Source organism: Solanum dulcamara, chromosome 9, assembly GCF_947179165.1.
Source record: "Solanum dulcamara chromosome 9, daSolDulc1.2, whole genome shotgun sequence".
NCBI lineage: Eukaryota > Viridiplantae > Streptophyta > Magnoliopsida > Solanales > Solanaceae > Solanum > Solanum dulcamara.
The window spans coordinates 16,399,170-16,412,478 of NC_077245.1; the positions used below are offsets into that span (position 1 = coordinate 16,399,170).

General features: G+C 34.0%; 2 protein-coding genes across 3 annotated transcripts; both read left to right on the forward strand.

The window, feature by feature from the left end:
- The first annotated feature begins 1,647 nt into the window (after positions 1-1,647).
- Positions 1,648-8,946, forward strand: LOC129903989 (phosphoribosylformylglycinamidine cyclo-ligase, chloroplastic/mitochondrial). Of its 2 annotated transcripts, none has more exons than XM_055979522.1 (9): positions 1,648-1,869; positions 4,361-4,749; positions 6,676-6,770; positions 6,838-6,939; positions 7,053-7,112; positions 7,635-7,807; positions 7,934-8,036; positions 8,135-8,293; positions 8,468-8,946. In XM_055979522.1, the coding sequence occupies exons 2-9, from the start codon at positions 4,398-4,400 to the stop codon at positions 8,636-8,638; spliced, it is 1,215 nt and encodes a 404-aa protein (XP_055835497.1). In that variant the 5' UTR covers positions 1,648-1,869; positions 4,361-4,397; the 3' UTR covers positions 8,639-8,946. The 2 variants fall into 2 exon arrangements, with proteins under 2 accessions (XP_055835497.1, XP_055835498.1); XM_055979523.1 differs by having other exon boundaries at positions 8,463-8,583.
- Positions 8,947-9,676: 730 nt separating this feature from the next.
- LOC129903178 (glucan endo-1,3-beta-glucosidase 13) lies at positions 9,677-12,379 on the forward strand. Its single transcript, XM_055978681.1, has 4 exons — positions 9,677-9,912; positions 11,195-11,533; positions 11,765-11,801; positions 12,031-12,379. Exons 1-4 carry the CDS (start codon positions 9,858-9,860, stop codon positions 12,134-12,136), a joined length of 537 nt encoding a protein of 178 aa, XP_055834656.1. The 5' UTR covers positions 9,677-9,857; the 3' UTR covers positions 12,137-12,379.
- Positions 12,380-13,309: the final 930 nt, after the last annotated feature.

Here is a 13,309-nt window from a genome sequence, read left to right on the forward strand (position 1 = left end):
AATTTTATTTATTTACATGAATTAGAAAAATATAAACATATTATTTAGTACAAACAAATGAAAAAAAATTATTTAACTATTATCAGGCTTATTAATATTCACATTTTCTTCTGGAAAATTGAAGAAATCAAATACATCCAGATGCATAGGCTCAATATTGTCTTCAGAAATAAAGTTTGTCTCTGGATTATTTTTTGCTCTCTTCAAGGATGCTTGATATAGCTGAACCAGACGTTTTGATGACCGGCATGTCCGTGACCAGTGCCCCATACCTCCATATCTATGACGTATGCTTTCTAAATTTTTCTTTGGTATATCTTCTTGTTTTCCACTCTTTTTTGTATTGTTGATCATTTTTTAGTGCCAGACGAGCATCATAATTATAATTTCTTCTTCGATCATGGCCACGATCATGACCACGATCATGACTGGGCTATGACCTTTTTTTCGTTGTTTATATTTTGCCTAATTCACTTCAGGGAGTGACAAAGAACCAACGGTCCGACTATCATGATTTTTCATTAACAGTTCGTTATGTTGTTCAGCAATAAGAAGGTGAGAAAGTAATTCAGAATATTTTTTAAAATTCTTTTCGCGATATTGCTGCTGCATGAGCATAATCGTGGGTGAAAATGTGAAATATGTTTTCTCAAGTTTGACTTGCTTAGTGATTTCTTCTCCGCATAAATTTAACTGTGTTATAATTCTAAATAAGACAGAATTATATTTTTAAAATCCATTAATCTCAAATTGAGCCAATCATGACGTGCCTGTGGAAGGATGACCAACTTCAGGTGGTCATATCTTTCTTTTAGATTCTTCCACAGTTTATGAGAGTCTTTTAATGTGAGGTACTGTAATTTTAATCCTCCGTCAAGATGGTGACGGAGAAATATCATGGCGTCGACACGGTCTTAACTAGATGCCTTATTGTCATCTTTGATAGTATCTGCTAGACCCATCGATTCTAGGTGTATTTCGGCATCTACTATCCATAATGAGTAGCCTTTTTCAGATATATCAAGAACAACAAATTCAAGTTTAGACAGATTAGACATTTTAAGAAAATAAAATTCTTACCCTTTTGTCACTTGTTTCAAATAGCTTAAAGTGATGGAGTTTCGTGCTGATAACGTGTTATAAAATAATTAAATTATAAAAAGAATAGACATAAGTCAAAAAAGGAAGACAAAAAGAAAAGAGAGAATTGTCAGTTTTTTTTTTTCTAGTGTATTAGTTACACAATTTGGCCACTAAACATTAAATGAAGCCCATTTTTAAATAGAGCATCTACTAGCTAGTATTTTATAATATAATTAAATTTATCTTGCTAAAGATATTAGAGTTCTAGTCAAGTTATTTATACAGATTTGGCTTAGGGCCGAAAAAGAAGAAGTGCGTAATCGTTATGTCTAGTTATTGCACTAAAAAAAACAAACAAATTAAAGGTAAACTATGTGTGACATATTATGAGGAAGTAAAAAGAAAATACACAATTAAAATGAAAAAATTATTATATCCATAATAATAAAAATAATAATTTTGTCAAAAAGTTCATTGACTGCTTAATTCTACCGAAAATTTGTAGGGCTTCTATTATATTTTAGGTCTTTTTAGAATTTTTCTATTTTAAACCCAATTGACAATTAGGGCTCACAATTCTCACTTGTCAAAACTCATAAGTCGCTCCTCACTCCTCTGACGACGACTTCACTGTCACTGCTCGAGAGTTCGAAGGTCGAACTGAAGCTCGAGAGTTCGACTGCTTAGAGCCTCACGCCTCACTGCTCAGTGACGATTTCACGGTTGAAGCTCTGAACTCAGAACTGAACCTCACGATTTCTCATTCTCTGCGCTTGCTGCCGCCTGGTAAGTTTCAAATACTCAATCTCATGATTTCACTATGACCTATGGGTTCGATTTATGAGAAAACTATCCTAAATTTCAACCCAATTTCATGAATGTTTAGTTCTTGTTCAATGCTCACTTTTCAGCCTTTGTTTAGTTCTTGTTCAACTATATTTTTTATTCGTTGCTTAGCCGACTGTTTGTAGTTCTTGTTTAGCTGTTATTTCTGTTCTGCCTTTGTTTTTAGCTATTATTTAGTTCCTTCAGAAGTTCATCCATCTCTTGTATGAAACAGTTCAATCAATGATGTTTCTATATCTTTTCGCAGTCTTAAGTCGTTGGTGAAAGTATCATGACTGAAAATATCATATTCTTCCAAGTAAGAAATGAACTGGTGTTTAGTGGGGTATTTTGGGAAATTTTCAGGGAAATCAAACAATGGGAGTTGACAGAATTGTTTAGGGAGATGAAGTTTTAAGCGATCATAAGTTTTGTGTTGCCATAAAGAAGCAATACAATCACTTTTCTCAAGAATAAGTGAAGGGACTCCATTTTCTTTAAGACAAGCTGAAACTGCTAAACCAGAAGGACCTGCACCTAGTATAATAGGTCCATTAGCTACATTCTTTTATGTGATTTTCATTAAAAAAGAATTGTGTGAATCGTTAATGGTTTACCCGATAACCGATATCTTAATGGTTCTTTAACGGTACCGATAACCAATAAGTAAAACCGATAACTTTCATAACCAAATCGAACCGACCGATACACAGCTCTAGGCTTCTCTCTTTTACCAATCACTAATCACTCCTCACTTCTCTCTTCTCTCTTCTCTCTCCTCTCTTCTCTCTCATTCCTCCTGCGTGCAGGTAACTTTCTTGAAATGGGTCATTCTTATTTCCTTCAATTCTCATGATTTCAGCTTTTTCATGAAATGGGTAATTCTTATTTTCTTCAAAAAGACACAATCTTTATGTGTTTGGGTTGGAATCCATGTTTTCTCTTTGATTTTTTATTTAGGAGCTTTTTCTTGAAAAAGGCAACTCTAATTTCTTGAAAAGTCACAATCTCTATGTATTTTTGACATGATGTTTTTTCTGTATACCCTGTTTGATTAAATGGGTATTTGTAAATTCTTGCAAAAGGCAATATCTTTATGTATATAAACATGGGATTGGTGTTAGAAATTGTGGGTTTAGGTTTTTGTAATCCATTTGTGCTCATGCCCTGTTTGGGATATTGGGTGCTTCAATCTTGAATTTCTGTAGTTGAAATAAATAAATAATCATAATTGCTCTTTGATAGCTATTGTGCATGAAGAAGCTCTATATAAAAGATCTCTTAGTGTTCTTGTTAAGGGAGGAATCAAGAAGGCCAACTTTTTTTTTCTGCTCCGCAGTGGTTACTGACCTTCCCGTGAAGATGAAGGCTTCCGACTAATATCTTATTTTTTTGGTGATTAGATGGATTGGGTTTTTGGGTCCTGTTGTTTTCGAGTCGGATAAGTTCCGAATTTCTATGATGTTGCTTAATTTGGATAATTTAGGGAGTTTGGTATCTGTTGCTCTGTTTTATTTTTAGTTTACTATTGCTAATTTTTGGTTTAAAAGGTAGTTTTTTAAACTAAATTTTAAATTTTGTCACTACTGAGCTATGAATGAATTTGTCTAGTTGGAGCAGAATTAGTATTGAGTCTTCAAATAGCCGACTTTGATGATTAATTAGTTGATGTTTTTGTTGTGTTAACTGGTGCATGTTGTTTGGTGCTGCACGATAATATATGATTAGATGAGTGTTGAATTGGGGTTTATCTTTGGTGGGTTATTTTTCAATCTTCAGGATTTGATTCTAACCTTTAAGCTATAAACTGTTAAATTTATGGGCTTTAGGCTATGGAGCGGGGAGTTGATTTATAATGTTTAAGTATCTCGTGTTGGCTATTTGAGGGCCAACTTTTTTGTATTGGTTGCTAAATGTGATGATGTCGTTGCAAGTATGGTGATTGCATTACATTGCATAAAACTTCTTATCTTCTTTGCACAGTTCCTAATTGTTGGAGATATGGTAGCTGCATGTATAGTTCATAAAACTTCTTATCTTCTTTTTTGTTCCATCTATAATCCGATTTTATTTTTCTGCTCTTACTAGTTGTTAGCATTATTGAGTTTTGAAATTGATTAATGTGTTATTAGCTATCACTTTTCTTAGTTAGTGTTGTTCTTGTGTCAAGTCTATTATTTAGACTTCCATATATTTGGAGCAAGAGCAAGTCGATGTGTTAATATGTGAAATTATTTGTTTGAAGAGCTTACTATTATAGTAAAATTTCTTTTTGACGTAACTATTTTTGGTGGTAGGTGAAGCATATAGATATGTATGTGAAATTCATTAGAATTGTAAATTAAATTTCTAACCCATAATTCAAAAGTAATGGGTCCAGCAATAAGATCCCTATCAAATTTAAATTTAGGATACGCTTCTGACTATGTTCTCTTTTGTTTGGTTATTTTAGTTTGTTGAGCTTGAAGCAGCTTTTTTCTTGGGTTGTCATGAACACGTCTTGTGGAGCAAATATGGAACTATCTAGGTGTATTGCTGCATCCCCTATTTTTCATTTGAAATCCTCTATCTCTGAGCCAAGATCATGTGTACCCAAGCTCCAAGGCTTCTCAAAGAAGCTATCGCCTTTATGCAAAGATATAACTGCTAGAAGTAACAGAGAGAGAAGCATTACATTCTCGGTTACTTGTAGTGCCAGTCAGGTTGACATTGCTGCAGATGAGCCCAGCAGTCTTACATATAAGGATGCTGGTGTGGACATTGATGCAGGATCAGAGCTTGTGAGGAGAATAGCCAAAATGGCACCTGGAATTGGGGGATTTGGAGGGCTCTTTCCATTAGGTATTGTTGCCTTTAGCCTTCTCTTTGTTGGTTAAACTTTTTACATGGCATCTTCAATTGAAAATCTTGACTCATTTGTTTAGTGAAAACTTAATCATGATTTGTGTGTTATAAAATTATAAAACTTAAATGGACAGTTTGATCAATAAGCTGGTGCCCTGACTAAAGTGAATACTTTAGAAAAAAATGTTCTTAGGCTTAGTCTGATTTGGTTTTGTATACTATGCTGGACATTGGCTTTGATCTTTTTAAATCAAGCTTGTATTCTTCTTTTCATTGAAAAATGGAAGCTTTATTAATGATGGATGGATGCCAGTGTTGTACCTTTTTTTTTCTAAAAATATTTGTGATGACACTAGTCTCCGGGTAATGCTGCATGCATCTTGACTAATCTAACGTGCAGCTTGCTACCGTACAAGCACATGTGAGGAGTAGTCCTCCTCATCTAGGCTGGAGTAAATGGGCACACACTATGGTAGTGTCACTACCTGCGAAGCCTGGCAGACTCTATTTTGTCCCAGCAGCAGCATATTGCATTTTAAACAGTTAATATAAACAAAAGTTTGAAATGAACAAACCAAGTATTAAGAAGCAGTAACGTTAATTAATTTGATCAAAAAGAGGTTTTTATGCTCATTTACAACTATTGTTTTTTATTTTTATAATCTTGGTGTTTGGGCCAACTTGTGCACACCTCAACTAATTCCACGGGATACCTACTACCTTCCACCTGAACAAGTACCGGTTGACTATCTCCACCAAGGCTTAGACACATAGGAAGAAATCACCTAGTGTTTTTGCATTTGATCGGATTTGAACCTGAGACCTCATGGTTCTCAACCCATTTAATTGACCTCTAGGCCACATCCTTGGGTGCACAACTATACAGTGGCATAGCTACCTCTGTTCTGTGAGACCAAAGTAGTCTTTTCGTAGGTTTATTTTGCATTTACATTGGGGTTTGCTGGTAAGACTGGTAGCAAACCCTTCTCTCATATGGATTCTTTATACATTAGGGTCAGAAATGTGGTGTAGTTTTACCAAAATGACATAAGTTCAGGTCCATAAGCTTGTAACTTGGCCTACTGGTGTCCACAATTATCCCGAAAGCAGTTTTGTCTTGCGAAACGAATAATAGTTCTTGAATTTAGGCCACTTTCTCCTTTGTAAGGTCATGCATCTTTTAAGCATTCAGTATTTCACTATGCAACCCCATGTTGTTCGGACTCTCCAAAATGTTGTTACACCTGTGTCGGATCCTCCAAGAATGCACTACTTTTGGAGGATACGGCACGCACATGTCCACATTTTTGAAGAGTCCGAGCAACAGAGATGCAATCACTTTTTCAGTGCCTGCAATTACTCACTGTTGTAGTGGTAGAACCTGCCAAAGGAGTACCATGTGATTTTTAAGTTTTTGCTTTTCTACCAGCTAAGTGGACAAGTCTTTTTCCTTTCACCCACATCTCTTTTTTAATTTGAACTTCTAAGCATAAGGTGGAAAAATCAGTTTCTTCTCAGAGTTTAATATTGGTCTGGAAATGTGAAAATCTAAATTAGCCAGTCCAAAGTGCAAGTTATATCAGTTCCAAACCTTTTTTTACTGATTCTGAATATCATTAAACGATGGAGTCACAATGCAACTGAGCACGGACAAGTTTGTCCAACTGAAATTAATTTAACATTATAGTTGTGAAGACTTGTGGGTTATGGTCTTATGGAGTTCTAAAACCCTTAATTCCACTAAAATCCTTAGCTTCCTCTTTTTATATTTTCTGCTATATTTTCCTAATTGTCTGTGTAACCAATAGTCAAAGTATATGTGTTTCTTTTTCTTTTATTTCTTGTTCTTTTGGACTTTTTTATGTTGTTGCTGATCTTAATTTTGTAAATTCTTCTTTGTGGGTTTTCTCTTGTACTGATCAGGGGATTCATATCTTGTGGCTGGTACTGATGGTGTGGGGACAAAACTTAAGTTGGCATTTGAAACGGGAATTCATGATACCATTGGGATTGATCTTGTAAGTTTGATTCATCTTTTTATGTTTTTTGCAGATATGCAAGAACTAATGGTGTCTTTCTTCCCAGGTTGCGATGAGTGTTAATGACATTGTCACTTCTGGAGCAAAACCTTTATTTTTCCTTGATTATTTTGCAACCAGCCGCCTTGATGTTGACCTTGCAGAGAAGGTACGTCTGGCCACATATATCTATCTTACTTCCTGGCATTTCTAGAGCCTTATTCAAACTGGTGTGTTGTCTCCTTTCCTGTAAAACAGAGTTGTCTTCTTACATGTATGCAGGTCATAAAAGGTATTGTGGATGGTTGCCAGCAATCTGACTGTGCTCTTCTAGGGGGAGAGGTACTTATAACTCCATTTTTAATCTAAAAATCACTCCTAGTAATTTTTTTTGTGACACTCATATTCTGCAGCAAAAGCATTATATATGAATGACAAATATTGAGCTGCTGTTTCTAACAAAAGAATTTCAGCATAAAGTTGATTAGTTTGTGCTACTTTTTTTTTTCCGTTGATGTGTGCATTGAGTCATTGAGACATTCTGGATCACTTATCAAAACTTGTAGCATGTCATTTTCCTGTTTCGTCACACCCTTCCTTTTTCTTGTGCTATTATGGGTTAGTATACTACTGCATATAGCTTCTCTCACTCACAAGGTCCCAAATGTTGGTTTTGTTTCATGACATGGAAATGTGTGTGGTAAGAATTCTTCTATTTATGTAGAATTGGCTAATGTGATCGAGTATATTTGTTGAGTGTGAATAATGACATGCTTTTAATTATTATATGTTTGGTAAACCATGGTTATGGAATTAGAAACAATCTCCTTTTATTGCATTCGGTTGATTTAATGTGCGTTTCAGACTGCAGAGATGCCAGATTTCTATGCCGAAGGCGAGTATGACCTCAGTGGGTTTGCTGTGGGCATTGTTAAAAAGGATTCAGTTATTGACGGGAAAAGTATCAAGGTTGGAGACGTTCTTATTGGTTTACCATCTAGTGGAGTTCATTCAAATGGGTTTTCTCTTGTTAGAAGGTTTGTCTACCTTGAGAGGAATTATGCATTTAAGCCTTTAAAAATAATTTGATAAGTTCATTTTCTTTTGACTTGCATGCTTTTCTTTCCTTCCTTTGAATAATGATAATATGCTACTCTGTGTAGGGTTCTGAAGCAAAGTGGCCTTTCCTTGAAAGACCAGCTTCCTGGTGAATCTATTACACTTGGTGAAGCTTTGATTGCCCCAACTGTTATATATGTTAAACAGGTTTCACCTTTGGTTCCTTTCCTTCAAGTTCTATTAATAAAATTTCATTTTTTAATATCGGTATGCAGTAATGTGTTTCATGGATTTGGAAAATGAAGGTTCTTGATATTATTAACAAAGGAGGGGTTAAAGGAATCGCCCACATTACAGGAGGTGGCTTCACTGACAATATCCCTCGAATATTTCCTAAAGGCCTTGGAGCCCTTATTTACGAGGGCTCTTGGACAATTCCTCCTGTTTTTAAATGGATTCAAGAGGTGAGTATCTTTTGACACTTGTTTGAATGTTCTTCCACTAATTACTTGCACATGGGATACTAATCGGTTACACTTCTATTGCATGTCATATTGTTGAGAAATCAATTAACCTGCATTTTTTTTCCAGTTTTTGTTTCTTTCTTTAATGTTTGCAATATGGTCATTGAAGTGAAGGCTGGAAGAATAGAAGATGCTGAGATGATGCGGACTTTCAATATGGGAATCGGGATGGTCCTTGTAGTTAGTCCAGAAGCAGCTGATCGGATTCTTGGGGAAGTAAAGAAGACGAGCACTGCATACCGGATTGGTGAGGTTGTAAAGGGTGATGGAGTAAGCTATAGCTGAAAGGTATGCAGGTGGTCATCGGAGGATATCAATATCAGCATGTCTTTGTCCACTCAAGAATGACATGAAGTTATGAGAGTTTTTTGTTCTACCTTCGATTTAGAGTTTGAAATTTAGGAGCCTCTCTTATCGATCGTGTTTATGGATCTTTGTATCGTCTAACAACCAATGCATAGACTCTTAAAGATGTGTTGTGTTATGTGTATTGGTGTGTCATTAGTTACATCTGTTAGCCATGAGGAGGATGTAGACAACTTCAAGAGATTTTGAAATAGTTTTGCATGGAGTTTAGTAAATGATTTCCGTTATATTCCATTTTGATCAAAAGTGTCTTCTGATAAGTGCTGCTAATACCGACTTTATACTTTATTTTTCCATTCTAGGACAGTCAAAATGACTCAGATTATACTACAAATAATAAGCCGCAGATGTTTGTGTTCATCTGCAACTATAAATTATTTGATTAAGAGTAAAATGAGCACTTTAAAGTTAAATTGTTATTTCCTCCGTCTCAATTTATGTGACACCTTTCAAATTTCGAGATTCAAATAAGTCTAACTTGACCGTAACTTTTTCATATATTTTTAAATATTTTGAAGTATTAATTATTGTGATTTATAATATTTTTTTACGTAGTGTCCTAATATATAAATTTCATTTCAAAAAACTTGAATACTCAAATCTCCAAATTTAGATTGTTTGATTTTTAAAATTTGAATTATGCCACATAAATTTGGACAAATAAAGTACTAAATATAGAAATATGTCATCTTTTTTTAGATTGACTTAAAAAATAAAATAAGTCATATAAATTGAGATAGAAAAAATATATTTTTGAATCAAGGATCTATGAATTATAATTTTCCCACTCGTGAAATCAGACAACTTTTTTTTCCCGTAGTTGTAATGGCACCCACACACAAAATAAGAAAATGTTGTAAATTAAATATAAGTCCACCAAGAGGCTTAAGCTTAAAGTAGCTGTTGTCAGCACAAGTACTTAGCTTCCTCAGTGTTCATTACTCACATCAAAAGAGGAAAAAAGAAAAAGATTATAATACACACATAAAAAGGAAAGAAAATTTCTCTTGAAGAAATGGTTTGATTCTTCTGCTACTCTGCATTTAAAAGTGGACATTACAACACTTGCCTTTCTTTCATATGTAAAAACAAAGAGAGAAGAAGCTAGTTAGTTGTGCCATTTTTATTTTTCAACACCATGCTACTTAAAGATTGGATCTTTCTGAGCTTTTTGGTTATGAAATGTTTTGTTGGTAATGTTTCTTCTTTCCTTCAAGCCTTTCTATCTTTGAAATGAAGTTTTTTGTGTTATTTGTAATGTTTTCTACTTAGTGTTTGGTAAAGAAATGTCTAATTTAATTTCAAGTTTATCCCATAGACTTGTTTTCTTCTATTACATTGTTGTTATGTCTAAGAGAAAGTTTTAAGCTTTTTGTTTATGAAGTTCATCATACTCATTGTTATGAGGATTTCTTGGCTTGTTTTTTAAAAAACATTGTTCATTTGAGCCGAGGGTATATTGAAAACATTTTTTCTACACCTCAAAGTTACGGAGTAAGGTCTGCGTACCTCCTACCATTTCTAGACTTCACTTGTCGGGTTACACTACTGTTTAATGAACATTGTTCCTTTGAGCCGAGTATCAAGTTAAAAGTTAAGGTCTGTGTACATACGACTCTTCCTAAAACCCACTAGTGGGGTTCCTTTAAGCCAAGTATCTGCCAAAAACAGTCTCTCTACCATCAAAGTTAGGGATAATGTCAGCATACATCTCACCCTTCCTAAACCCACTAGTGGCATTACACCGGTTATGTTGTTGTTGTTGTTTTTGTTTAAAGAATATTGTTATAATGATTTTGGAATAGACTATTAGGTGGGGATGTAAATGTACAGTTGAATGAAATAGTTTTGTATCAATGTCTACAAGGGAAGAAAGGAATAAGGGTAAAGTCAAAAATGAAAAAAAAGAAGATTTGGTTAATAAAGAAAATGGTTTCGTTTTGGTTGATACTGTGGTGTTTTTACTTTTGGTGGATTAAAGGAAGAGAAAAATCACTTCAAAGAAATATTATGATTAAAAACACCAATACACTTTGTTTTTGACTTGAGATATTCAATTGCTAAATCTTCCCAAATAATAGTTAAATGAGATAAAGAAAAGACAATTTTGACAAAAAGTTAATGCTAGTCTGAAACAGAGCTATTTTGATGGTTTACGTATTTACTACTAAAAGATGAATTCCTTTTCCTGAACTAAAGAAAACACTCATTTTTTGTTTTGCTGTCCAAAGTAGTTCTTTATGATTTAGCTCAAACAATATAGTTGTCGTTGGTTTGATAATCTAGTAACACCAAGAGAGTGGGCTTGCGAGGAGCTATGTTGCTCAGACTATTCAAATATGTTGCTAGAGTCCGTGTCAAGAAGTTAAATCTCTGTTTAGATTAGTGTTTCACACAATATTGCTTTAAAGTTGTGTTTTCTTACTCATTAAAGTTGTTGTATGTTGTTACATTATTACTATAAAACATATATAGTGGTAAAAGTAGAGGGCATGGTGCAAGAGAAAGAGGATGCAACCGTTCCAATTACAACTCTGTCACCTCCTGAAGGCAACACAACATTCCTTGGTGGCACAACATGGTGTGTGGCACGGGCCGGGGCTCGGCAGTTTGATTTGCAGAATGCATTGGACTGGGCTTGTGGATTGGGGATGGCGGATTGCAGGCCCATCCAAGCCGGTGGCCCTTGTTTTGAGCCCAATACACTTCTATCCCATGCTTCATTTGCTTTCAATAACTACTACCAACAGAATGGAAATTCTGATATTGCCTGCAATTTTGGAGGAACTGCAATGTTGACTAAAATCAACCCAAGTAAGCATCTGTTTGGCCTTTCTTTCTTTTTTCGGATCCACATGACTTTAGTTTCTAAATAACTTACGCCCCACTAGGCATACGTTTGATTTCTAAAAGACAAAAATTTATAAACCGGCTCATTTGTAGGACAAAACGTGCAATTTTATGAAATAGAAGTAATTGTTTTTGTTTGGGAAGGCATGGAAAACATATATGCTATATTAACATTTCCATTGTTTTATGTTTTAGGTCATGAAAAATGTATTTATGCTACATCCAGTACTAGGTAACGTCGACTATTATTTGTAACTTCACTCTTCATAAAATATTATGTTGCTCGAATCCTTCGAAAATATCACCAAACATGTCGGATCTTCCAAAATCATTAATTTTTGAGGATTCGACTCAGGTTTAACAATATTTTCGAAGAATCCGAGCAATGTAACATACATATGAAAATACCTAAGCATCCCTATATCTTAACTGGTCTCCTCTTTCTTTGTTTTGATCCTAAGGATTGAGAACATGAAGTCTGGAGCACCTCCATTTCCCAAAGAAAGGTTAAGCATTATGTGGTGGAAAATAGCCATGATTCTTCTTCTCTTGTACTCAGGAAGTTGAGATGTAATTTTGCTATAAGCTGAAAAAAAACAAAGGCCAACTTTTTGTCTGGAAGAAAGTAGAGGGGGACATAATCAAGAAGAGATACTATAATTAATTAAGATATGTATAGCCCTCTGGGACATTCTTAGAGTGGTTTAATTTCTTAAGTATATTCCTTCCTTTCTTGTTGTATTAAGCATCTCAACCATTGAGAAGAAATCTCTGGCTTCATTTGTTATAAAGAAAAAACAATGCTGATCATTTTGTACTACTGGTGATTACTTTAGTAATTAGTATGAATTTGGAGTGAATTTTAAAATTTCAAGAATCCAATTTGAAAAATATTACTCCCTCCGTTTAAGAGAATGATCTAGTTTGATTTGACATGGAATTTAAGAAAACAAAGAAGATTTTTCCATCTTGTGGACCTAAACTAAAGTTATGTCAAATATATCAAAATATTATTTAATCTTGTGGCCTTAAACATGCCACGTGAAAAATTGAAATTAAAATTTTACCAAAAAAGAAAAGGGGTCATTCTTTTTGAAATAAATTAAAAAGAAAAGAAAAGGAGGTCATTATTTTATAAACTAAGGGAGTATTATCTTAAATATTTATGTATATAATATAGAATATTATGAGAGGTGAGAGTGGGGATAGAAGTGTGGAGTGGTGGGGATGGGAGCTAGGATTGTTTAAAATCGAACCGAGAAAAAATGATCGATTTATTGGTTATTGGTTCAACGGTTTACATAACAATTTTGATTTTCTTTATATCGAGTTATTAATTTTTAATGATTTGAGATTTTTTTAATGGGTTAACCGACAATCCGATAGTAAAATAATGAATAACATTTAATATCACTAATTGGTATAAAAGTCCTTGACTTAGTCGTTTGGTAGCTGGCTAGAGTTATGCAGAGATTAATTATGCAGATATTAGTAATGTATTTGTTAGTTATGAAGGATTAAGTTATGTAGGTATTAGTTATGCATGGTTTAACTATATATAAATTACAGTATATTAGTGAGTTAATTTGTATTTCTTAATTTAAAAAATATTTAGTGAGCTAATACTTATTATACCCATTAAAATAAATAACTATCTAAATAACACATTAAAATTAAATAAATACCAACATTTAAAAGCAATAAAGCAAAAAAAAAAATAACTAGCAATTAAAAGTAATT